Below are 27,489 nucleotides of genomic sequence, written 5' to 3'. Positions count from 1 at the left end.
AAAAATAGGAATTGGAACTAACAATTATCTACGTCAGTTGAGCTCAAGATTAAAAATTAATGATTTAATGTATTTAAAAGTATTCAAGACAAAGCGAGCTCAGAGTGTGTTCTGGTAAGAGTTGATAAAAAAAAAGCTGTCTAGCATTTTCTGGTTGAAGATTTATATTATGAATGTAACTTAGGGTAAAAAACTAATTGAAAAACACCACTTGAATCATTCACCTTAACGTACATAGTATTACATAGATATCGTTCTTCAGAATAATAACTAATAATCTAAAATTTAAAAACAATAAATGAAAAGTAACATTAAATGAATAGTTATTATTCTTCGTTGAGTGAAAATGCCACAACAAATAAATGTTTCTACTTTATCTAGAAAATACATTCATTACTGGTTTATATTACCAACAACATTATATACCCCACCCCACCAACATTATGCCCACCAAAGTAAGCATAAACCAAACAATGTTATACATGATTTTACCCATTATGTTACATATTAATATATATACATTTTAATAGAAATATGAATTAAATATAATATTTTATTTAATAATTTTCACTTCCAATAATAAAGGAAAATTATTATAAGAAAAACACAATTTCATCCTGTCAAGTGTAAAAAACATTTTTCTATTTATTAATAATAATTACTATAAACCTGCACCTTCATTTTTATTAAATAAATAGTTACTAAAAATTAAAGATCTTTGATTCATTGTGACTTTACATGAGCACAGAAAATAATATGTACAATACCCATTATTTGAAATAAACTGTTTTATATTTTTACCTCAGTTATTATTATCCTCTGATTAGTATTTTCATGAGGAAAATGAAGTGAATGAGAAGACAAATGAATACAAGAAATTAATGACCCATTTAATTCACTAACGGACAAATAAGATGATAGCAATAAAAATATAATACAGAATCAAACATATTTCAGGCTACACTTAAAAAAGAAAAATGGATTGAATAGATGTAGTTGATTTCATCAACATGGCGAAAATAAATAAGAAATATTCTTCATAAAACTTTGTTCTTTGTACAAAGAAAATATAGCAGTACACAAAGTAAATCTATGCAATAGAAAAATTTATACAATAAATTTATACAATTAGTCAATTCATACAATAGAAAAAATTGATATGATAACAAAACAAACTTTAAAGCTATGCATAAAATGAAACAAGGACTAACCACGTAATTTTACTCCCACATGTTGTTAATGCACATTAACAGACTTGCTCAGTAATAACTCGGCAAGAGTTCTTATTGGTGTTCCAATAATTATTCGAGTCAATCTGTTGTTTTTCTAGTAACTGGTTTAGTGCATCTAATTAAATATTCCTTTTATTTTTTCCAGAACTATTTAAAATTTATATTAAAAAAATTTTAAAAAAACCTTTAGCTGTAGAAAATTTCAAACTGTATGCCTTCTTGCCTCCTTTTTCTATTTTTAGAAGTCAATATTTGATATCCCAGATATTATATTTAAAAAAAACTATTCCAAATAAAATTATTTTTGTCTTTTACGGCACAAAATACATTGTAGTTAATAAACTCTATTAAAAGTACTGCAGCAACTGCTGAAAACTTGTAACCTGAAATAGTAAGCTATTGTGATTTAAAAAGTTTTTGTCTATGTGTACCACTAAAAAAGTGGGCTTCAGTCAACTGGACTGTATTGTAGTTTTTATGATCTAACTACCTTATGATCAAACAAATCTGATCCTTATTATAAATACTATATTGTATGCAATTTATCCACTATTATTTTTTGTTTATTATTATTATTGTTGTTGTTGTTGGCATTTATTATTATTACTGTCTGTTATTTATTATTATTACTATTGTTGTTCTTTGTGTTATCTTATATCCTATGTTCTTAGAGTAATAAATCATTTAACATACTGGTTGAGTATACTGGTTGAGCCGCGAACCACAACAATATTTTAAACAAGAAAGAAATTACAGACTACTGATTTAATGGCTGATGGTTACCAAATTAATCATTTTAACTTACGGTGCTTATACACGCTATTCAACAGTGATCAACAACAGCAGTCATTTTTGAAGTACAGCTCTCATGTAGTAAATATGGGAATGAAACAATGAAACAAATAAACAAGGATTCTGTTTTTCGCTTCCTTGTCATAATACTCCTACCAAATGTCTTAACCCACGACATCAGTCAAGCCATTCTTAAAATGTCTGTGTACATGTAGTAAATATGGGAATGAAACAATGAAACAAATAAACAAGGATTCTGTTTTTCGCTTCCTTGTCATAATACTCCTACCAAATGTCTTAACCCACGACATCAGTCAAGCCATTCTTAAAATGTCTGTGTAAGAAATGCCAACTATTACTTGACCATGAACAATTATGTAATTACTCTCAAGCAAATGGCTTAAACCTTACAAAATGTTTGTTCAATTTCAATTACAGTTGAGCAAAATAATTTCAAGAAGGAAGAGTGTATATGGAAAATCAATATCATGTTCAACAACAGACAGCTATTTATGGACTATTAAGACTTTTTTTGGACTCAAAAGAAAATATCTGAGTGAATTATTTAACCCTGTTGAATGAAAATTTAAAAGGGCAGCTATCTGTTCCTAATAAAGAATAAACCGAGATTTAATTCCATTAGATCAATACTCAACACCATCATGGATTTAATGGCACACCAACTAATCTCTCACTCTACATTACCTCAAAAAGGATGTTCTGTCTCATCAACCACATGTCCTGGACCTGTTTGAAGTTAAAAATTAAAATAAGTAAATTTACTTATTTGCTGTTTAGACTACTGGGAAAATGTTTAAGGGGCAAAAATCCAAAAATAACGCTATAGAAGTTACATAGAGCTGATTTAAGAAATGGCCAAAAAACTTCTTTGAGAATGGAATTAAATACTTCCATAACGGATAATGATAGAACATATGCACTGCAGTCATATGTACGAGTATGTATAGCAACAAAATAGAAATTAACACAGACACATAAATATACATTTAGGAAATCCATTTGTTGATTTGGTTACTGAACATTAATCATTTAATTTACTGTATCTCATAATCCATTCAAAAAAAAGTTATACAAACCATGTGTTCCTAATAACTTGTAAAACCTATATTCCAGATGTAGCTGAGGTGCTTTTGACTTCATTGGTTCCTAAAAAAAAAAAAAAAAAGACAAGTTAAAATAGCTATCAATCAGTGAATATAAACAATGAATTTTAATGGAACAATAGGTATAAGTTAATAACGAAACTTTTCCTTCTTCCACAATGGTATGTACACAATAAAAATATCACCACACTACCAAATGTTCAAAAACAAAACAAAAATAGATAAAATACAGTATATTCATTTTTTTAAACAATTATTTTAAATCCACTGAAATAGAGTCAATAATCTACTATTCATCAATGTTGCACGGAAAAACAAAACTTATATATATACAACAACATTAACTATTTAATATTAATATTTTAATTTTACAAGTAAATACTGTTATGCAATTAACATTTATTTCATTTTAATTTAGCATTTTCTTGCACAGTAATTATTGGTGTAGTTTTATGTTAGGTGTTTCTTGCTACTTTCTTGTCCTTTCATGTTTCTTATAAGGATTAAGATTATTTCTCATTCTTTTCAACATCTCCCGCTAAAACTTAGCACCTAAATAGCTTGTGGTATTAAGCATAGCTGAATCCAGTCAGTCCTATTAAAATATGATTCACCATTAGTAACATTATTTACTAAAATTTATTTATGAAAATTATCTTGTTTTGTTGATCTCTTATGTATACCTTTTCATTATTACTCCAATCAATCGACTTCACACATATGAAAAGATTCTATTGAAAGTAATAATGGCCTAAAATTCTGTGAAATGTTCCTCTGGTAAGCCAACAGAACAGCCACCAATAGTAAACTTTTAGGCATCTACTCTATCTTCACTCTCTTTTTCAGTAACCAAAAATTCATCATTTATTAAACAGAATTACCATGAAAAAAATAACCTTATTAACAGTAAAACTAGACTGGTTTTTAGAAGCTGAAAACTGAACTAGTTGTTATTAGCATTCTCAATGTTTTGGAAGAAGAAAAAAGATTAGACTATTATGTACACAAATTAATTATAAATGTAAAGTATTAATTTCTGACTATTTATTTGGCAACTGGTTTAGTCTGTAAAGTGTTAGTTTCAAATTATACCGTTTTGACCTCTATTGCCATGAAATAAACAATAAAAAAATATCTTAATAATTAATTATGGAAAAACAACCGTTTCAAAAACAATACAGTAACCTCTCATTAGCAGACTGTTACACCTGAACAAATAATAATAACAGCAACAAATCAGAATAACCTATAAAAAAATTGATAAACAAAAACTAACTCTATAGCTAATAATGAAAGCTCATAATGTAATACAGTTTTACATAGTCATACACACGCAATTATGCAATATTTATACACAGATCAATAAAATTAATATCACTTCCATTCTTTTGTCTTTAATAACTCTCTCTCATTTTAATATTTTAAACTATGCTTCCTGATTACTTTCAAAAACTTAATCTGATGAAACAGGTTTTGTCTAAGTACTAAACAAGGAGGAAAAAACAAAAACGGTAAAGTAAAAAATTAATTTTAATAATTAAAAATTAAAAGGGAGAAAATAAATTCTTTTCTTAAAGTTCAGTTTTACCCAACCACACAGCCCTCTACAGGGTTCTTATGTACTATGTATTTAACAACAGATATATTAACTGTAGCGTTCATTTTTAATTAAAATACCTAATCAAGACATTATGTTAGTCATTCAAGTTAATCCAACAGAATTTGATCACAAAAAGCATTTGTCAAAGAGTAGTTTGGTTTAATTACCCTGGTCAGGCATGGCATTTTCACACGCTACTTGTCATTCATCTCATCCTCTGAAGCAATACCAAATGGTGGTCCCGGAGGATAAAAAAAAAGTTTGGTTTAATTCCCATTTTGAACCGATTCTATTCTAGTTCTATGCAATATGAGGTGATGTAATAAAATTACAAAAAAAACCTTACAAACCTATATAATTCCTCCCTTCAGGTAACAAACTAAACTTTACTTACGTAAGTACGAAGGAATTAAATACATATGAATAATGAGCATGATGTAAATAGTAAAAAATAAAAACATTAATTAAAAACTGAATAATAATATAACAGTTCATAAAATTTATTACTGTTATACTATAAAACTGTTGTGGAAAAATAATTCTTTTTGTAATATAAATAAAGTAAGTCAATTTATATTAAACTGACAGCTTAAAACCAAAAATTACAAAAAATAAAAGTAACAGTTGCTGATAATTATTTTTAGATACAGACATTTGATTAGGTATAAATTATAATTAATTTTTACTTTCATACAGTGCATATGTTATGGAAAAGAAGAACATATTACTATTGTAATTGCTCATCTCTTACAGAAAATTATTACCCCATAAAGAAAAAAGCAATTACAATTTTTATTAGTTTTGATAAACATCAATTAGAATATATTTTTGTTAAGATTAATTTTCAATATTTTTACTTAATTTACTTTTTGTAGCCTTTGTTTAAGAAAAAAGGAAATTATTTTATCAAATAAAGTGATAATTAATTGCATTTAGATAAAAGCATACATCAAATAAACAAAATTAAAAAGATAATAGACATGTTAAAAGGCTTGAATATGTAGCTGATAAATGGTAATATATTAACTTTTTTTGAAGATACATGCCTAGATACACAGGTATTAATTTGTAACACTGAGAAAATTCCCTTTTTACAATTTTTTTTCATTAAAACTGTTCAGCAAGAGATGCTTTTAAACCTGTTTTTAATTTTTTTTTCATATTTCAATTAAGGGTGGTATAAATTTAACATTCTCTTATTAAATTTACGTTATAAGAATAACTAATAAGGTTTGTGATTCAGTATTATACAGGGTAATGCTGAACTTAAAAGAAGCACAGTCATTTAGTCTATAAATAATAGTAAACACATAATTTACAGAAGGTGTTGAAAATGATGGGCCATCAACTTCAGTGCATTTGTCAACAAGTTTGATCACGTTCCTGGCTACTCTCGTTAGCTGTAGAAATAATTCTTCCACTGAAAAAAAATCCTATAGCATCTCCACAGTAGAGTGAAAACTGTACAATAAGTGGGTTGACCTGTAGCAACCAGCAGTCGCGCTTCATCCTCTTGGAGTAAGGCCATTGCCTTCTCCAAGAAACTGTTCAACAGCTCATAAGCTGTTGAACAATTTCTTGGTAGACAATATCCACAAATTTTTCAAAAAACAAGGGTCATATATATATAATTCATCTGAAATGTTTTTTCCCCGACTTCTCTTGTGGAGATTTTTCACTTAAATCTCCACAAAGATTTAAGTGATTTTATAACTCCAATTTTAATGTCCTGTATGACATACATTGTTAAATGATCTGTATCAGGCGTGTTTCTGGTCTAACAACAACACTATTTCACCAACATTTTAAACAAACTTCTGAATAACAATTTTCACTAATGCTTCCTTTACAAATTTCTTCCTGAACTTAAGCTGACAGACATTCATCTGCAAATAAGTTTCCATCATGAATATAACAAATCATTGGCATTTTAACAAACAACATGTGATTTTTCAACCTTGTTCAATGCTCGACACAGATTGGCAATACTCATATGTGCAGGCAATAAACAATCCTTGCCACTACACCTCCAGTCATACAAACATCTTCCACATTATTTTACCCATCTCATACCTATATATATATATATATATATATATATATATATATATATATATATATGCGTTTTAAACAGAAATATGAATTTAATATAAATTACTGAGCGATGGGGCTGGGAATGATGGGGTTGAATATTCTGTACATTACAGTTGGTAATGTCATTAGTGAACGATTGGTGAGTTACGGCACTCGCATCAGTATCTTAGAAGTATTCCTGAAATGATACTAAATAAAACAGATATTGAATATTTTTCAATATATAACTCTAAAACTAATTATAGATAATCATTTACATTAATCATTTCTTTAAACTAGTTTACATTTTGTTCGAAATAACCTTTTGGTAGTTATAAGGTACTGTTTACAAATAGCAACCGTTAAATTAATGACCCTTTTGATTACTGGCTCTTGATTTTTTAAAGATCTATACAAACTTTACTCAGAAAGCATTTTCTCTGATAAGCTGTAGAAATGTAAAACTTTGAAAAAATTGTATTTTTGGGTCTGTTCATCACCACCAATTACTCCTTTCTTAGGCCCAAATTTTTGTGTCTGAATTTGAGTTTTATTTGCAAACAATTTAATTCTCTGCAGGGAATTTAACAAAAAAGTATTACAAGTAATAAATAATTTTAAGTTTTTGATTTGATCTCTCTCTCTCTCACTCTCTCTCTCTCTCTCTACTCAGATTTTTATTTTGTTCATTTAATCTTCTTTATATCCCAATTTCATGTGCCTCACGTCTTTCTTTTTCCTTTTTTCTGAGCATCCTTGTTTTACATCCATACAGAAGTACACTAAAACATAACAGTAAACATAATGCTTCAAGTAAAACTCATTCTTACTACAAAATTAATCAAACGTTCACAGAAATAGACAATTTAATATTAATTAAGGAGTTTTCATGAAACCTTAAAATTTTTTATTTAAAAAATTATTTCTTCAGCAAATTGATAATTCTTCTTTACTACCATACAGCAATCATTCATCATTACACTGGGTATTCATACTGAAATTTTCATTTCATTACAACTGGTAACAATTTTTTGAAAAAGGTATTTAACAGGATCTGTGAAATATCATATTTCTTATGAAAAAGTGGCATTACAAACCTGATGTTGGCCTGAAATAACTAAGAACATTGTCAAACACAATTTTTATCCACCACATGCACCAAATTTATCAATTTGGATCTTTTGCATTATGATTTATGACATTTTTAAATTGACACAAACTTTATATATACATTTTTTTTAAATATTTTATTTGTAGTCGGATCAACAATTAAGGTCATTAGTGACTTATCAGTTTAACGTATCTGTACCAGTACATTTGTAGTCTTGAACAAACTCAGGTCGACTACTTTTGAGATATAAGGTTAATTGAAACCCAACTACCAAAGAACACTGGTATCCTCGATCTAGCATTCAAATCCGAATAAAAGTAACTACCTTTATTAGGATTTGAACCTAAGAACATCAACATCAGCTGATTTACAATGAGTTTACCACTAGACCAACCCGGTGGATTGGAAAATATATTAGTAATTCTATTAAATACAATATATACTAGCTGTACCCGCCACGCTTCGCTGTGGCACATTGTGGTTGCATGGATGAGAAATTAGAAACAAAACAAAGCATACGTTTCATAGAAGTTTAATTTTGCAATACTTGTGGATATACAATATTTTTTGTTTTTCCACTATCTGCGTAGATATAAAGGCTATAATATATATAAAGGGTATATATAAAGGCTTTAATTTTGCAATAATTGTGGATATACAATATTTTTTGTTTTTCCACTGTCTGCGTAGATATAAAGGATATCTGGTTTGCCGACTCGGGAACACGCAACATACAATTGTCCATGTGAGAAGCAATCCGCATTATATCTAAACCACACAATTCTAGATTGACCTTGAGCTTTATTGATTGTGATTGCAAATGCCAATCGAATTGGGAATTGCAATCTTTTAAATTTAAATGGTGTATCGGTCGGGATCATGGGTATTCGAGGAATGAGGACATCTTCACCTTTGAAAGGCCCCGTTAAAATTATTGCTTCCACTACGTTATTCATCAATTTCTTAATTGCAAGTCACGTGCAATTGCAGAGTTTTGGCTGATTAATATTCAGGATAATACAGGATAATTGGCACACCTATTTTCAATTTTAATATTGTGGTGGGCATCCCTGGCAGATCAAGTGAGTTTAAAAATTCCATTGGATAATTAACTACTTCATCTGCTTCCACAACGGTGTCTATCATCGACATTTATATGTAATTTCCTCACTTTGAATGCTGGATTGAATAACATTATTAAGTTGATTGACATCTTTATTCTTTGCGGCAAGGATAGCTTGTTCACTGAGCCAATATGATTTCTATGATTAATTTGAATATCAGGAAATACTTTTTCGATCAGTTCTTCTTTCGATGTTAGTAAATTACAAAAATTATCAGGAAATGATATTCGTCTAGACGTCTCATCGACTGGCAGCTGTCCGTTTCCAATGTTCAGTAACTGTCGTGAGAATACCTCAGCTGATGGATCATTCTGCAACTGGACACGCATATTCGTAGTCAACTGCAATGTACGTACGTGTCGCCACAGTGTTGAATATTTCAGGCAAGCATTTATTTCGTCTGCTGGTGTCGATCGAGAAATTACAGGCAATGTTTGCCTAAAATCTCCTGCGAGCAATATCAAAGCATTCCCGAATGGTTGAACGTTTCCACGCAAATCTCGTAACGATCGATCAAGAGCTTTAAGCGATTTTTTATATGCCATCGTGCATTCAATCCAAACAATGAGTTACATTTTTGTAATACTTTTCCCATACAGGATGCTTTGGAAATATTGCACGTGGGAGTCTCGATGATTTGCATGTTTAATGGCAACTTCAGAGCTGAATGCGCAGTCCTTCCACCTGGTAACAATGTCGCAGCTATTCCAGACGAAGCAAGAGCTAAGGCTATGACATTTTTTGATCGAACCGTTGCTAGAATCAATCTAATGAGGAATGTTTTCCCAGTTCCTCCTGGCACATCCAAGAAGAAGGTCCCCCCCAACTCCGTCATTTATCATTTGCATTATGCGATCATAAATGCCTTTCTGTTCACGCGTTAATTTGGGAATGTTTGATTGGACATATGACTGAAGATCACTCTGTTCACGTAAATCCACATCAAATGAATCAATCGCAGCTCGGGTGGGTGCTGGCATTCCCAATTGACTAAGAACTTTATATGCATTAGCTAACCACTTGTCTTCAATATTTATCAATGCTTCGTTGTAAATGCCTTCTGTAAATTCAGACAAAAGTGAATATTTAACTTAACAAAGGATTTTTTGGTCATTATGTAGCGATATTATTTTCTGTGTATTTGGTTATTTCGACTTTTGTTTGCATAGTCTTAAGTCTATCTGGGCTATAAGAAAGTTGGGTGTTTTAATTTATTTACTGTAAGTCATCCTTCTTGGTGGCTTTTCTTTTTGTTTTGGTTTTATTTTTTTTAATAAAATACAGATGTTTTAGCTGTTAAATATAATTCAAAGAAATTTGTTACTTAATCAGTTGTGATTTTGTTTACATTGGCAACGGCCATACGGGCTCTTTGTGATTGATCGTTGTGTTTGACAGCAGCCATCTTGCATTGATCTGATTGGTTTTCCTTTGTTTACATTTCCATCTGATTTATTAGCCTCTTATTTATTAAATAACTGAACAAATTAAAGATAGATAGATTTATTAAAAATAGATGAAAACAATCTTTGATGCGGGTTATATACCGTGCTAAATTTTTTTTTATCGAGCTTTTTTTAAAAATAAAATACAGACGTTTTAGCTGTTAAATATAATTCAAAGAAATTTGGTCGTTGTGTTTGACAGCGGCCATCTTGCATTGATCTGATTGGTTTTCCTTTGTTTACATTTCAAAATTAAAAATGTACAAATTAAAAATAGATAGATAGATTTATTAAAAACAGATGAAAACAATCTTTGATGCGGGTGCTAAAATTTGAGTTCAATCGGTGCAGAACATTTTGAGTTTTTGAAGCGTACACAAACGAACTTAACATTTTTATACATATATATAAACTACTTGAGTATTACAACCATCTGATTTAAAATTATTTTATAAACTATAGTTTAGTTTCATTATTTTTCCTCATACGACTTTTTTATATTTTCTGTATTATGAATAATCATTCTATATTCACAACTAATCATTGTAAGACATCAAAACATTATGTGGTTTGATATTTTTTTTATCATTATTAACTATTATTATTGAAAGGTTTTTTTTCTAAGTGCATACTTCATCTTTGCATAATAATCTCAATTAGTACTGATAATGTCAAATTTATGTCTAAATAAATTATTGTGTGATTACTTCTTTTTCAATGTGATGATAAGTTTATCAAATATACATTCAATTTTTTTTTATAATTTTGTCTAAATTTTTTCAATTAACAAATAAGTCGTATACTTGTCCAAATAAAATCAGCCATTCAAGAGATTAACCTTAAGCACAAAAACTGACTTTTTTGTCAAGATAATATTCCAGTCTCCCATACATGGTTTATTTTATTGCAAGTTTTTCCAGTTTCAAATTGTAGCCATTTTTCAATAAAATTATTATTAAATCTTTTTTTAATTCTCAAAATTCTTATTCGACTGATAAGAAATATAAAACCAATATATTTCTTCATTAGATTAATTAGTCAATATTGTTTCTCACAATGTTTTAATTATTATTGAAGAAAAACCCAAAACTTGTTAAAACAAAAAAAAAAAAAGTTGGATATGAAAACCATACATGAAGTCCTCATGATTTTAATTCCACATATTTTGTACTTCTAGAAGAAACAATGGCATGCAAAAACACTCCTTTTACTTTCCTGGCATCATAGATCTGAAGCTAGCAAAAAGAAAGTATGGTAATCAGTCATAAATTGATATAGTTTTTTTTGCATTTCTCAATGTTTCATGACAAAAAAAAAGTGGGGAGTAATATTCATATGTATGTGCACTGTCACATTTGAAGTGTAATAACTTTTGTCTGGATAAACAGACTTTTATGAAATTTTGTAGACTTGTGTATATGGGTCAATTTGTGGGTAAAATTTTGGAGTTGTTGATGGAGAGGATTTTGGGGGTTAATTTTGTCAAAATTTTGCAAATACAACCCTACTTTATATTAAGTTCAGTACATATGTGAATGCTTATCATACCATTTTAAATTGTCCCAAAATTCCCCCTTCAACAAAAATATAAAAAGCTGTATTTTTATTAATTGCATATTTTTTAACCAAATTTCTTTTGTCTTCCTAGACATAGTAGTAGTGCAAGCAACCCAAAAAAATACTTTAGGGGCAATACTGCGGGTGGAAGGAGGCGATCAAAGTCTAAAAATATTAATTTTTTGAATTTTTCATAACTTTTAGGGTTTATTTAAACTTTTAATAGTATTAAAAATTTAAATAACAAATTTTAATAATAATATAATAAAATTTCATTATAAATCTCTTTTTAATGGTTATACATTTTTTAGTGAATTTTGTTTTGGTTTCTTCTATTTAACATTGCAAACATAGAAAAAAAAAACTTTCTTGAAAGGTGATATTGAAGGTATGGGAATAGAAAAAAATTAAAAAATACTATTTGTATTTTTAAAACATTTTTGCTGTATAAATATATAATGGTAATTTTACAATAAAACTTCATCATAAATTACACCCACCCCCAAAAAAGAAATCTTATCTAACTTTTTTCATGTATAATTATTTTTTTATTATATAAGAATAAATAACCAATCCCAAGAAAGTATTACAACTTAGTTGTCAAAATTTTTATTTCAAACCAATAACAAAAATAAATTAATTTATGATAACTCAAATTTATAATAAATATAATTTATATTTATTATTAATTTATGATAACTCAAATTCTATTTGGTTAAAAGTTATTGCAAGTCGGTGAGAAAAAGTTTTAAATCATTGACCAGGCCAATGATAATTATTATTTTGTTATTGATAACGCTTTTAAATGTCTTCGATTTCATTTATCCATTAATTAATTTTATTTTGCAATCAGCAAAGCTTTAGTTACGATAGAGAACTTAAAAAATTCATAAAGTTTCATGCTGATATCATTTATATCAAACAAAACCAGTCAGTCATGAAGGATAATATTATGAATGCAATTACAACCTAATGCTGAGCAAAATAAAAGTTAACAATAATAAATTTATAGCACACACTGCATTCATTGTAGTTTATTGGGTACTTGGCAGCAATGGAAAATAATATGTTCATTCATATCATTTCTGTTTTGGCAACTGAGAATTTTATTTAATGAGTTAAAGACTGCAACAGGAATGTATACAAAAGAGAAGCTTGGACTACTGTTGTGATGAATTGGTCCAAAAACGGGTTGTATCAGCAGTTAAGGGCTGAGGAGCCTATAAGATAAGAATCAGAACCTCTATTCTTAAATTTTAATATATCATAAATACATTTTAATATATCCCAATACAGTAACATATGTGTTTGTAACACATATTATGAATTATGCATTACTGAAAGTTTGTAAATATATTTCTGATGAAAGTTACCACCAACACTGTAATCCCTTTCTTAACCTTCCTGTTAGCATGTAAAACTTATTATATTTATTTGCAGGTTTCTTTCCCATTTACACTTCAATCATACCAGTGAAACTGGTATGATATCAGTTTCACTTCAATCTGATAATCCAGTTTGTCTATTACTTTAATTAAGTAGTTCCTGGATAGGGAATATTGGAGAGCTGTGTCTATTACTTTAATTAAGTAGTTCCTGGATAGGGAATATTGGAGAGCTGCAGCGAACCAGTCAAATGACTGAAGAAAAGAAAACAGTTCATAAGTAAAACTTCATTAACCACCTTGATGTTTACAGCCAAACTGATATTAGAACCGATTTATAAAAATTAAATAAAAATTCAAGAAAAACAAGCATTCCATTTCACGCTTACAAAAAAAATTGAGGAATGACGTGATTTGCCATCTTATGCAATGAACCAATATTCGGTCATACAACATACTCAAACCTTATTGAAATTCAAGGACATTCAACCTGACAAGTGACACCTTCACTCTGATAATACAAAACTGACTATATATCGAACATCATTACTGACAGAATGTACAGTGTCTTATTCAACTACAACTCAATGTCTTATAACTAAATTACTTAGCTTTATGATAACAAAAAACTAGTTGCAGATATAATTTCATTGTTCTTTTCAATTACGCAAAAAATTAAAACAAAATTACAGTTGTGTGAAAAAAAGATTTAATATAATTAAATTTTCAGTTTAAAATCTGCTAATTATGATTTACTGTAATAATCGTGTTAAAAATATTTTTATGAATTAGGAAATAAATATTATCATAAAATCTTGAAGTGCAAGATAACAGTACTGTTTAGCTATTTTATAGTTTATATTAAAAAAAAATAACAGAACATAATTTACTTGTACCTAGTTTTACATACACTAAATTTCAAATTTAAGTCATGTAAGTAAAAAAAAATTCTATTACTGAAATGACACCAGACTTAAAAAACTCTGCTAACTATTTAGCTGTGCATACAATAACTGTTATACACAGATACAAACCCTACTAAAGCTAAGTCTTCAGATTAAACAGCACACACTATATTCACATGTATTCACTCACTCACTTGCACGCTTTATTTCTCTCTCCTTTCTAATTAATAAAAATTCCCATTTTTTTATTTTTAGAATTAGAAATTTTCTACATAGTTAGAAAGGATCTTCAAAAATCAAAGGAATATGTCAAAAATTTATGTAAACTTAGAATAAATAAAGGCGAGTTATATTCAGAGCTGAAACTGGGACGATCAAAATCCAACAAATTAAGCCACAAATTACTATCTTAGATATAATTTCACATTAGATAGCAGTTTTAGAATTTTATTTATTATAACTATTTATGGATTTTTATATGTACATATAGTTACCACCGAGTAATGCCGAGCTTAGAGTAGCGATGATTACTACCCAACATAAAAACATGTTCCTTGCTCTTAGTAATCCCCTTACATAATAACTGTTCTATATTTTAACAATGTATGCAACAATTTTGAAAATGCATTCGGCTAATTTTGTACTGTACATTGTATGTAATAAAGGATGATAAAATATATCTTATTACTAATTAATTACATGGTAAATATTATGATAGATGGTTACTACTATAACTTTAATTATTTACTGGAAAATGATCTATCCAATTAATTCCTCTGCTAGAATGCTCTCCTCACTATCATCACTATCTTCAGTGTAAATGTCACTATTATAACTGCCACTACATAAACAGACAAGAAAGATTCTGTCAGAGAATCTATTAATTCTGTCAGAGAATCTTGACTCTAGTATTCACCTTAGATTTTTTTAACCTTTTCACAGTTAAGGTTTCCAGTGTTCATTGCTCATCAAATTCATTTTCACACAGTTTCTGCACATCTAACATCTTAAACATTTTGCTGTGGCTCGCAACATGTTGTTTTACCTCTCGCCATACCATCTTGACTGGATTTAAATCAGGATGGTAAAGTTGGAAGCCACAGAACTTGATGCCATCTTCTTTCCCACAATTCGTCAAATTGGTATTGTTTTCTGTTACTTTTTTTTCAACTTAATCAGTTGATACAATTGCGGTTAAAGCATTTGAGACAAAAATGGAATATGATGTTTCTGTACCCAAACAGTCTTGTCTTGTTTCTTGCTTGATGATACTGGAAGTTTTTCAGAAAGGGCATTATGATACACAGCATTGTCAGCAACCACTACAGACTCAAGAAGAAGGTTAGGAACTAATTTTTATTCAACCCATTTCAAATAATTGAATTATAATTAGGAGTTCACCTTTATTTACTGGTAACTGAAGTCCTGGACTGCTACTATCAGTCGCATGATTTTGCCATTGAATAAAATGATAAAAATACAGGATATATCTAAGTATAAGATTGCCTGGTTACATTTTCTAAAATCACTGATTGCCTGTAAATATGAAATCCTTTTCTGCATAATATCATGTTTGTCAACTAAAATTTTCCTTTCGTTTTCTGTTTTGCGCCAGTTAAAACTTAAATCTTTCAAACTTTTTCTTAAATTAGTTTCACTGCAATTAAAATTAGTTTTAATTTTCAACTCTTTACAGAGTTTTTTAAATGTTGATAGCTCCCCTATATTTGAGTGAAATTCATTCACAGTTCGCGTAACCACAACTTTATCAAAATCATCTAATCTGGTAACTGGTCTAGAACGTTTTTTTTTTTTTTTTCGGGGTGATGAATGAATATTCTGGCCCCTCGGATTGAAGAAGTTCTATTTTTTATTTTCTTAGGCTTTGAACCTGAGTCCTGGAAATGCCACAGGTAGCTGTGGTCTCTCTTCACACTTCTGTGTAGCAATTAAATGCTTGTCAATTTTTAATCCTCCTGCAGCTAAAAATTCTTTTTTCATGAAATCATAATGTTGTTTACAATTTCATGTGCCTGACTTCAAAGCTTTTTACCTTTCACAAAAGACTTAAATTGAGCCATAACTATTCGCAAGTGAATGAACTACTTTAAAAAGTTTGAACTGTAAACCACAATAAAAACCTTTACAAAATATATTATCATACATTAATTAAGAAAACACATGACACTGACCAAAAGAACCATACCGAGAGGCAGAACCACAGAACTGAACTTTATATATGTGGTAAAGTAAAAGAGAAAAAATAATTGTTTTGTATTTGAAACATGACATCACTTTCTTAATATTGTAAACAAACAAAAATACATTTCTTCGTAAACAACAGCTGCATAATGTTTATGCTACTAAAATATGAATAATCATGGTGTGCCAATGTTTCAGAGAATAGTATAGCGGGCAAGTCATCCAAGCTCACCATTATGTGGAAGCTGCTGCACATATAACATACAACCGGATTAAAATCCTTACATAAAGTCTTAATTAAATAAGTATATTTGCATGACAGCAAACAATTTGAATGAATTTCAAGTATAATATCAAAAATAAATTCAGGGATTTTATCTTTCTACAAATTTTTATTCAAAAATAATTATTAGACATAGTTACATTTAACAGCAATATTTAGAGTATCGAACAAGTACCCAACATATACTAGAATATTTTTTTACATGTTAGAGAAGTCTACCTTACTGTTGCATCCAAAGCAAATGAAGTACTTTAGGGGTCGTTTTTCATCAAATTCCATAGATAAAGCCTATACAAGAAAAAGTCAGCATAAGAAAATTCTGGAAATAAAGTGGCCATAATCCATGAGAAATTCTTCTACAAATTACAAATCAGACATGCCAGTACAGTTCCTTCAGACTTTTCCAAATCTACCTAATTTTTTGCACCAACAACACTTACACTCACATCTAACCAGGATGCAATCAGCTGTCATTCCTTCAACATGTTGTGCCCAACATTCCTACAAAATTAGTTATCTTTTCTTGCCTGAACTTCACCTAATATTATACCTTCTTTTGCAATCTCTCTTTTAAATACAGTATTTTGACTGCTCACAAGAACCTTGTTTCTGCAATATAACTTAAATATTTTTCCATCAGCAGCCAAGAAAACAAACATTCTTTGTGGATAGTCCTCTCCTCCCTAGTTAATTACACGGTAATCATTGCGTAAAGTTACAGCCACTTCCCAAATTGTTCCTCAATACAATTGCTATTTCTATAACCTTATAATCTTGTTTATATAATTATTAATAAAGTTGGAGAAGAACTACATCCTAGTCTCAAACCTTTACAGACATTTTTTGTTGGTTTTACCAAATCTCATGTTTTTAACAGCTATAACTGTTCGATGTTATATCTTAACATATATTAAATGACATAAAATGATTCTCTTTCCCATTATCAGCCATAATTTATTACAAGAAACACTGTCAAATGCTTTATTGAAACCAACAAAGGCAAGGTAAATCTTCTTTTAAAAGTAACAGTTTTTAAAGATTATTTGCTTTAGCAAGAACACATCCTGAATCACTGACTTTCCCTTTTTAAAACACTGATACACTCTTTCTACTTACAACACACTGGCCACTTTTAGCACTACTTGTAATCTGTGTTGTATAACCTGATTTATAACCTCTATTAAAAAACGGATATCATAATTGACTCAATCCATTCATTAGACATATAATATTTTTGTCGTATTCATTAAAATTACATACTTCTCAATCTCATATTGCTACATCAATAAATTTTGAAGGTTCAGAATTTATTTTGTCAGCACTACAAACCTTCTTGTTTGAAAATTTTAAAACAATTTTAATTCATTCTCAGTCAACTGATCCACATCTTTAACTCTACAGGTAATTTATATGAGAAACTCCTCAGGACCACACCACAAGCTCTGAAGATAAACTGACCTATCATCTTCACCTAATATGTTGAATTCTGATTATATTAAATACTTATTATTTCTCTTCTATTATCATCACCTTGATCACTTTATAAGCAAGCCGTTTCTTATGTGTTCCACAAACATCTTGCAGCATTTCTGCCAACATGTCCGAAGATTAAGCCTGTGTTTACAATCAGTCTATTTCATTCTGTTTTATTTTGTATCATTCTTAATTTTTTTTCTAATCTTGTTTAAAGATATCTTCTATAAGCTTGAATTTTTTTAATAAAAACAATTTTTTAGTATCTTTTTTCCAGAAAACCGTGTGTTCAATCTATACTTCTTCAATAAACTCTTTAATACTTCCCAAAGCCTCAGTAGTTGTCGGTATGAAACTCCTGCTGATAGATCGTCATTTTTTATAGTAATTATTTCTTCCAACTTTATTCTGTAAGGTCTACTCTAATACTTCTTCCCCCATCTGGCCTAAACATTTATTTAAGACATTAATAATAAGTATAACAAATGATCATAGTTAAATTACCTCAATCTCTATTAACGCTTTTATCTCATTAATTTTAACATGATCTATGATATAATTAATTTTCAACCACAAGCACCCATGCACTTAAGGATCTGCTTCTGAAGTTTATTTTTAAATTCATTAAAAGCTGCAAATTCTTGTTAAGTGTAATCTTCACTATCAATCATCACAGTTTCTTTACAATATTTAGTAATTCTCTAAATACTACTCTGGCATAGCTCACACCAACACTACCCAGGCTTGCTGCTAAGGAGTTATTTACAACTCAGCTCACAACCCAAGTTGTAATCTAATGGGCCTTAAAACCTAACCAAAAGATTAAAAAAACAATAACCTGAAAATGGCTTCTTATAGAATAAATTACCCCACAGGAAAACCCGGTCAATTGGATTCCCAAGGCCTGGACAAAAACAAAAACAAACTCACCTTAAAAGAGGCTAACCCCAACTCAGAGCCATGTAATAACCAAGAAATACAAGAAATCATCAAATTCCTCAAAAACAAATGCTGATCATGATGGGAATCACTGCAGAAATGTGAAAATTAGTGGATGAGATCTTCAAAACATAAAGAGCATATTTTTTCAAAAGATTTGAAAGAGAAAATTCATGAGGAATGGAAACTAGCCCTAACTCACCTCTCCACAAGGAGGATGACAAAACAGGCTCAAAACAAAATGGATCAATGACAAAACAAATGGATCTCATTGCTACCAGTAACATACAAATATTTCTCTAAAGCCTTGCTAGACAGACTTCAATCTCAGATCAAAAAGAAATAAGAATACAACAGAGAATTCAGGAAGGGCAGACCATGCCAAGAGCATATCCTGTGCTGGAACAGTTCTGTTCCAGCACAGGATATGCTCCAGCATTTATTATATTTGTGGACCTCAAAAAAAACTATTCAACGCTGAATAGAGAGAAACATTGGTTTGAAAGAATACAGAGTAGATAACAAAACAACTAAACTCAAAAGAGCTAGCTAACCCTCACAAGCACAATATCAAAAGAAAAAGTTGTTAGATGTAACAATCCATTTGAAAAGAAAGCAGGATTACAAGGAGATAGATTATCTCCCCTGTTTTTCAACCTAATCCTGGAAAAAATACTTAAGACATGGGAAAAGAATGAAAAAGGACTAAGGATAGGGACAAAAAACAGTGAAACCCAAGTCAGATGTCTGGCCTTTGTAGATGACCTGAGTTAGCTATTAGAAACAGAAGTGATTCAACAGGTTGGGGATCTAAAAAAGTTGGCTGAGAGTGCAAGATTACAGATATCCTTTGAAAAGGATATTATTTCAATCAGAAATGCCCAGCATTAAAAATTACGACAAAAAGAAAAGTAGCACAGAATATGGAAATCTTAAAAGTGATGTCTAGTTTCAAATACCTGAGGGAAATAATAAAATACAACAGTATGGATAGAGTTACAGTAGAGAAAAGAAGAAACTAACTGGATAAATTACATTTCCTGAACAAAGATATTGACAATAAAAAGAACCTCCCAAATATGGACAATCTGTCATTATGCCACACTGATGTAAAATATTATACATCACTATCATCAATATAACAAAGAAATTATGAATGAGATAGAAGATATCGATAAAGCAATAAGGAAACAGATTCTGGGGCCATGTGTACAGAAATTTAGAGCAAACAAAGACTAAATAAACAAACATGCTTTCATTTATGGGAACAAAAGAGCAACCATGAGTATCTACAACAAATGAAGCAACAATTACAGAACCTGGAGATCCAAGAACAGGAAATGAAAGATAGAAAGCTACTTCAAAATAAAATACATGAAGTTTGAGTATGAAACAATAAGAAAGGGAAAGAATCATACCAATGTGAAATGGTTGGATGAGAGAAAGGCCAAACACAAAGAAAGGAGACCAGAAGAAATGATATTTGCATGGTGCAAAGTTGACCTAAATGGAAAAAAATAGAATAATTCACGTGTAAACTATATAGGCTGAATATAATTAAAAAAATCACTAAATTCAGTGATTAAAAAATAATTTCTGCTACTTTATCTTTACATAACATTTAAACAGCCTTGTTAACACGAGTTACAACATGATTATCAATGTATCAGTTTACTTCAGACCATTCATTTCATGAATATTAGTTTCATTTCTTTCCGAGTGCGCTGTTTGTGTATCGTTCCAAAATGGTTGACAAAGGAAGACTAACAGTTGAACAGCATGTATAGCGACTGTTTTTTTTTTAATGAAACAAAAAGTGTGGTGCTTACATAAAGGCAGTTTCGTGCACATTTCCGAACCCGATGGTTGTCCTCATTTAAAACAATTCATACTTTACAAAAAGTTTAATAGTGATGGTTCAGTATTTAGAATAAGTGCAAACAGCCTACCAATGTTCATTCTCCACAAAATGTCAAAGCTGTCAGAGCAGTGTTGCAGAGGAACCCAGGTAAATCAACAAGAAAAGCAGGGGCTGTGAACCAAGACATATTGCTGAACAATGTTTGGTTTTCAGATGAGGCACATTTTCACCTAGACGGGGTTATTAATAAACAAAATGAGAGTTTCTGGGCTTCCAAAAATCCACACATGCTTCATGAAAAGGTTTATTACACTCCAAGAATTATGGTATGGGCCGCTATGTCAAGTCATGGGGTCATAGGACTATTCTTTTTTGAACAGACAGTGAATAGTGAATGTTATCTAAACACACTGCATAATAATTTTGTTCTTTAGCTTCTTGCAAAAGGGTTTCAATTAGTAAAAACAAGTGGTTCATGCAGGATGGAGCCAAACCACTCGCGCTAATGTTGTTATAGAATTTTAATGTAAACGTAATTTCAAATCAATTTGAATTTGGACAGAACTGGCTCCCAAAAAGTCCTGATTTCAATCCGTGTGATTATTTTTTTGGGGGATTTCTAAAGGAAAATATTTTCCCTAAACATCGTCGTACAGTTTTAGAACTGCGAGCGCTGATCATTGAGGCATGCAACACAAGATAACTGAGGGTATGTGTCGTCAAGTTATTAATAACATAAGAGTTCATGCTGAAGAAGTCGCTAGATGTGATGGTGATCATATTGAACATATGATAAGCACAACACAATCTCCAAGTATATAGTAAACACATTGTATTTTACTTTTCTGTACTGATATTCAAATAAATATTTTTTAACAAAACCAAATGTTGGATCATTTTGTGCACCACCTGTACAATACCAATTTTTCCTTTATGATGTGTTTGAGAAGTGTGGATAAAATATATGACTCATCGGTAGATACTAATCAATCTTTTCTAATCTCTAAATTTTTTAATTGAGCTTAGGTATTCATTTGAATCATATATATATATATATATACTTTTTTTTTGTATTACTTATTACATACTTACCAAAATCATCAAATCCCGTGGTGGTCAGTTAATTATTTTAATTTTTTTTTACATTATAAATGAAGGAGGAAGCCTCCCACAGATTTTTAGTTTATTTTTTACAGTATCTTTTTTCCTTTTTCACATTCTGAACTTGTATCCAGGACATTCCACTATAAGCTCCTGTTCTTTTCTCATTTTTTTTTATCAATATATGTCTATCATCCTTTTTTGATTTTCAAAACTGAACAGCTTCTTTTTTTTATAAATTTGAAAATATTGGTTACCTCTCTGGCTTGTTGTCTCGGTTAACAATATTTTTTCTGTAGATTTTATTTCACTCATTTTGTTAAAGCAAGATGTTATAAATTAAAGATATTTAGTGCTATAAATAAAAACAAAGGAATAGTGCACACACATAGACTTCATTACACTGTTTAATAATAATAATAGATTTTATAATATTGTTTACAGATTAAAATGTTCATTAGTTGTGTGTTTTGCTGAAGTAATTCATTTCCTATAGTTATTCTGAGAAAAATCATTTTATTATTTGTATGGCCTATTTTCTAAGATGATCTTTTTATAAAATTATTTATAAATCATTTCACTGTAATCTCATTTAAAATGCACACTGATAGATAAATTTTGACAAGTTATTTCTGATTAGCATTCATAAACATGTTATATTATTTTTCAAATCTTCATTCATAATAATTTTATAATTATATTAATCTGATTTATTTAAATGCCTAAGGCAAAACTGTATAACATTTATAATGTATCCACAAAACATTTCATTTAATTTTCAACAAGATCTTTTTGTATTTGGGTCATTCCATATCAAGTGTTGTCAAGTTTTGAAAATCATCCCAGTTGACCATCTCCAAATATCATCAAATTTTTGGTGGAGGTTCCCAGTGGTCTGAAATGCCATTTTACCAAATTGCAGCTCTTTATCTGCTATGGCTGATTATTTGTGGCCTCTTGAAAAAGGGGTACTTACTTATAGTTTGTGGACACAAGTAGAAATTGTCTTTGACTAACAATTTTGATGGCAATAATAAAGATCCAGATTCAAATTTTGGTACTGTTTGTTAGTTTCACAAGTTTCCATTGGAACCTGGTTTTGAGATGTAGGAGCTGAAATTCAGCCAAAAATTTGTCGCAACATTTTGGAAGTCAAAGTTTGAGCTTATATTTCCTTATCTAATTCTTTAACTGGAATGAGACTTTGTAATTTGAAAAAGGGAATAATTATATATAGGATACTGCATTTTCAAAGCAATTGAAATCTTATGTCAGGAGGTCTGCTGTTAATCCATTTGGAAAAGAGTCACACAAAGCCAGAAAAGGATTGTGGCCTAATGATAATGATTCTGCAACCGATTAAAAGCTTAACAAATTATGAATTCAGACCAGGAAAAAAGTTATGCCCAGGATGTAGGCAATAATTAGCTCAAAGAAAGATTGAGCCAAAGGATTATCAAGCAGAATCAGAATCTAGTGATGTGAAAATGCTAGAGGCTTTTGAAAGAGTAGATGCCCCACTGTCATCACTTGGAATCTCTCCTTTGAAGCTTAAATATGTCAGCAAACGGGATTCAAAAGGCTACCTGAAGCAGAAGTTAACAAGAGCACAAGATGCTATTGCTACTACAGCAGCAGCAGCAGGTGCTAGTTTGAGTGTTACTGATGTAATGCAAACATTAAAGAGTAAGCAGTGTAGGATGTAAAGATCTGGATTTCCTGACTAAAGAGCTCAAAGCCACTTTTGATCTCAGCTTCCTCACAACAAGTTCAGATTTTGACATTGGCATCCAGCGGCTGGAGTATTGAGAAAACAGCTGATGAATTTCAGGTTTTATTGTGAATGGTGAAGCAGGTCAGGAAACTCAAATCTGAAGTTGGTATTTTCACATCAGAAAAAAAGGAGGAAAATATTGAAGGATGATATTAGGCAACGAATCCTCAAATTTTTTGAAGATGATGAATTTTCCTGAAGTAAAGAAAGATTTTGTTTCAGTTAGGATCAATGGTAAAGAGTCCACATGCAGAAACGTCTACTTCTGTGCAATAATTTAAAAGTGATATTCACAGCTTACTGCACACATTATGACCGTGAAATTGGCTTCTCAAAATTTTGTGAACTTTGGCCTAAGTTCAGTGGTAAATTACATTTGGTGCTGCTGGCACACATTCAGTTTGTGTTTGTACCACTCATCAAAATATTAAGCTCATAATAGCTGAATATCGATGAAGGACTACTACAAGGCATTGATTGAAAAAACTGTCTGTAGCTTAGACTGTAAGGATTGCATGCTACAACAATGTGAACAGTGTCCTGAAAAAATTGGATTATTGTCCTATATTAGATGAGCTTAAAGATTATTATGACTTGGAGAAAATAATAGAAATATAACATACAGACAGACACATTGGAGACGCAACAGGCAACTATAGAAAATTTTATTGAAGAGCATTCCTTAAAGGTTTTTTGCCTGACTATCCACCATTTTCAAAACACCAAAGTTGACATTTAAAACAACTGAAGGAAAATTTAAATAATAACCATAGCATTAAGAACTATTCAATTATTGTGTAAGATGCTGTACAGGGATTCCATTCGGAAAACAGCCAAGCTACACTGCATCCATTCATGGTTTATTACAATAAAAATGAGCTTCAGAATCTCAATACATTTGCATGGTCAGTGACTGTCTGCACTGTGATATCATTGCAGTTCATACACTTTTGACTGAACTGATCAAATACTTAAAGACAGTGAGAGAAATAAAGCATATACAGTATTTCAATGATGGTTTCGCTGCTCAATACCAGAATTTCTAGAATTTTATCAATTTGTGTTACCATGAAGAAAACTTTTGAGACAATAACTGAATGGAACTTCTTTGGTACTAGTCACAGAAAATCACCTTGTGATGGAATTGAAGGTACTACAAAACAATTGGCAGAACGTGCCAGTCTTCAGCGACCTACAGAAAACCAAGCGACTTTGAATTTTGTAAATTCAGGAATCAGGTTCTTTTTTATTCCAAGAGAAGAAATTGAGAGAATCCAACCTGAACAGAAAAGCCAGTTTAAGTAGTGGTCACACTACTGCTGGAACAAGAAAGAACCACCAGTTTAAGCCAGTAAGCAAAGCTAAAAATCCAACTCAGCAGAGTCTCAAATGAAACTTCAGTATTTGAAGCTGATGTTTATCAAACTGATAAACCTACTCAAGGCATATCACTAACCAGCATGCAACCAGGTCACTATGTGGCTTGTATGTATGACAATACTTGGTGGATTGGAAATATATGTGATATATCTTTTGAAGGACATGATGCTCTGCATTAGTTTTATGCACCCTCATGGTGTAATTCATTCTTATCACTGGTCCCCTAGAAAGGACACTTTCTAGATTCCAGAACAACACATTCTTGCTACTCTTGAAGCACCATTAAAGATATCATCAGGGCAACAATATATGTACCTAGAAGACATCAAGTTTATGATTGGAGTATTCATAATATTAGAAAGTATTTATTAATTTAATCCATAAATATTACAGAAAACTCCCTGTATGAAAGATGCATTACCTTTCAACCGTTTTTTCTGCCACTTATAAACTACAGGTAAAAAATAATCTGCATGGATTTTGTAGGTTAAAAGTTGTTCTTTCTAACTATTATAAAACTAAAAAATCTAAGAAGGTATATCTGAAAGCTTTCAAAGGTAGGTCAAAAATTTGAGATGAATATCTCCTGACATAAGCCTCCAGGTGCTTTGAAACTTTAGGATATTACACACAATTATGCCCTTTTTCAAGTTACAAAGTCTAATTCCAATTAAAGTACTACATAAGGAATTATTATATAAGCTCAAATTTTGACTTATAAAATGTCACAACTTTTTAGCTGAATTTCAGCTGCTACTCTAAAAAAACAGGTGCTAAAAGAAACTTGTGAATAACATATTTGAATTCATCATAAAATGTTGACCGAAAGTATTAAAACTCAAACCTATAGCTTTATTATTGTCTTCAAAATTATAAGTCAAAGTTAGGATTTTTTACATGTAATGTGCAAACTACCAGTAAGTATCCTTTTTTCAAGAGATCACAGATAATCAGCAATAGCAGATATACGGCTACAATTTGGTAAAATGGCATTTAAGACCACAGCAAATGTCCATGTAAAATTTGAAGTTTGGAGATAGTTGACTGGGGACCGCCTGGTCCACTTGACATAGAATGATGAATTTACAATACATTACTTAATTACTTACTAATATACTGTTACTTACTAATACTATTTACCATTACTTTTTTATGTTAAATAAAAAGTAACACAAAATAATCATATTTTTATCAAATAAAAATGAAAAATAGCATCTTTAGAAATTATTTTATGCTGAGTGCCTATTTAAATTTGTGAAACAAATATGAAAGACTGTTTTTTTCTTTGTATATAATACACCGTAACAGATTTCTGACTTCAAATTTAAATATTGGTGATGTGGTCTACAGTACATCGCTTTTACTTAACGTATAGTGATTAATGGTTTGCATATTACAATAAATATTTTTATTTTATTCTTATGTTAATCAAGTGGTTACTACTGGAGACCACATCCTCTCCAAATCCAGAAATGATCACCCTTGCAGTGAAATCTGATCTTAAGAGTTTAGCATGCTGAACTTATGACAACAATACAAAAGGGGATAAAATTTAAAATTACACCTTCAATAATATATTAATACAACTATTTTTTTTTAAGAAAAATGTAATCTTGTTACTAAAGAAAGAATCTTTTTAATTGGTTCAACAGTTCACAAGATAACTTGGGGCAAATAAACTCTTTCGTAAAATTGTTTACAAAAAAAAAAATTGACAACTAAAGCAAGGTGTATAATAGAAATACACAACTTCAATTTCAACTCAAAGTAAAGATTAGTTAATTTGATAAGAAAAGGTAAAAAGAAAAGCTAGAAACACACAACACACTTTTAGCTGGTAATACAGTTTGTGAACACTCTGCTGAGATCAAAATCTTAATTCATGGAAGCACTATAATTAGTAATGGTAATTAAAATCTTATATCATTTTAAGAAGAGTTTTCTCTAACTACTCTGTTTTTCAATGTGTTTTCCCCTGTTTTAGTTCACTATTAGCATCGTAGAATGATAGGCATCATTGAATGTATTCAGGGTTTACTCAGTTTATAAACAAGAATTAAATCCATTCATTCTCTGCTCATTTACTAATAAAATTCTCCTCTAAACACCTGACAAAGAGCTGATTATT

The 27,489-nt window shown here is 30.2% G+C and overlaps 1 protein-coding gene across 5 annotated transcripts in view; it reads right to left on the bottom strand.

The window, feature by feature from the left end:
- The window catches only part of gish (casein kinase I gish), a 179,781-nt gene that overhangs the window by 81,212 nt on the left and 71,080 nt on the right, over positions 1-27,489 (bottom strand). For all 5 annotated transcript variants that reach the window (XM_075382292.1, XM_075382291.1, XM_075382289.1 and 2 more), the window contains exon 3: positions 3,122-3,191. In XM_075382292.1, coding sequence (XP_075238407.1) covers positions 3,122-3,191 — 70 coding nt within the window. The remainder of the gene's footprint in view (positions 1-3,121; positions 3,192-27,489) is intronic.

The sequence above is a fragment of the Lycorma delicatula genome, chromosome 1 (genome assembly GCF_047948215.1).
Source record: "Lycorma delicatula isolate Av1 chromosome 1, ASM4794821v1, whole genome shotgun sequence".
Lineage (NCBI taxonomy): Eukaryota > Metazoa > Arthropoda > Insecta > Hemiptera > Fulgoridae > Lycorma > Lycorma delicatula.
The sequence above is the reverse complement of the archived record's forward strand: the minus strand, read 5'-3'. Positions and strand labels throughout refer to the sequence as shown.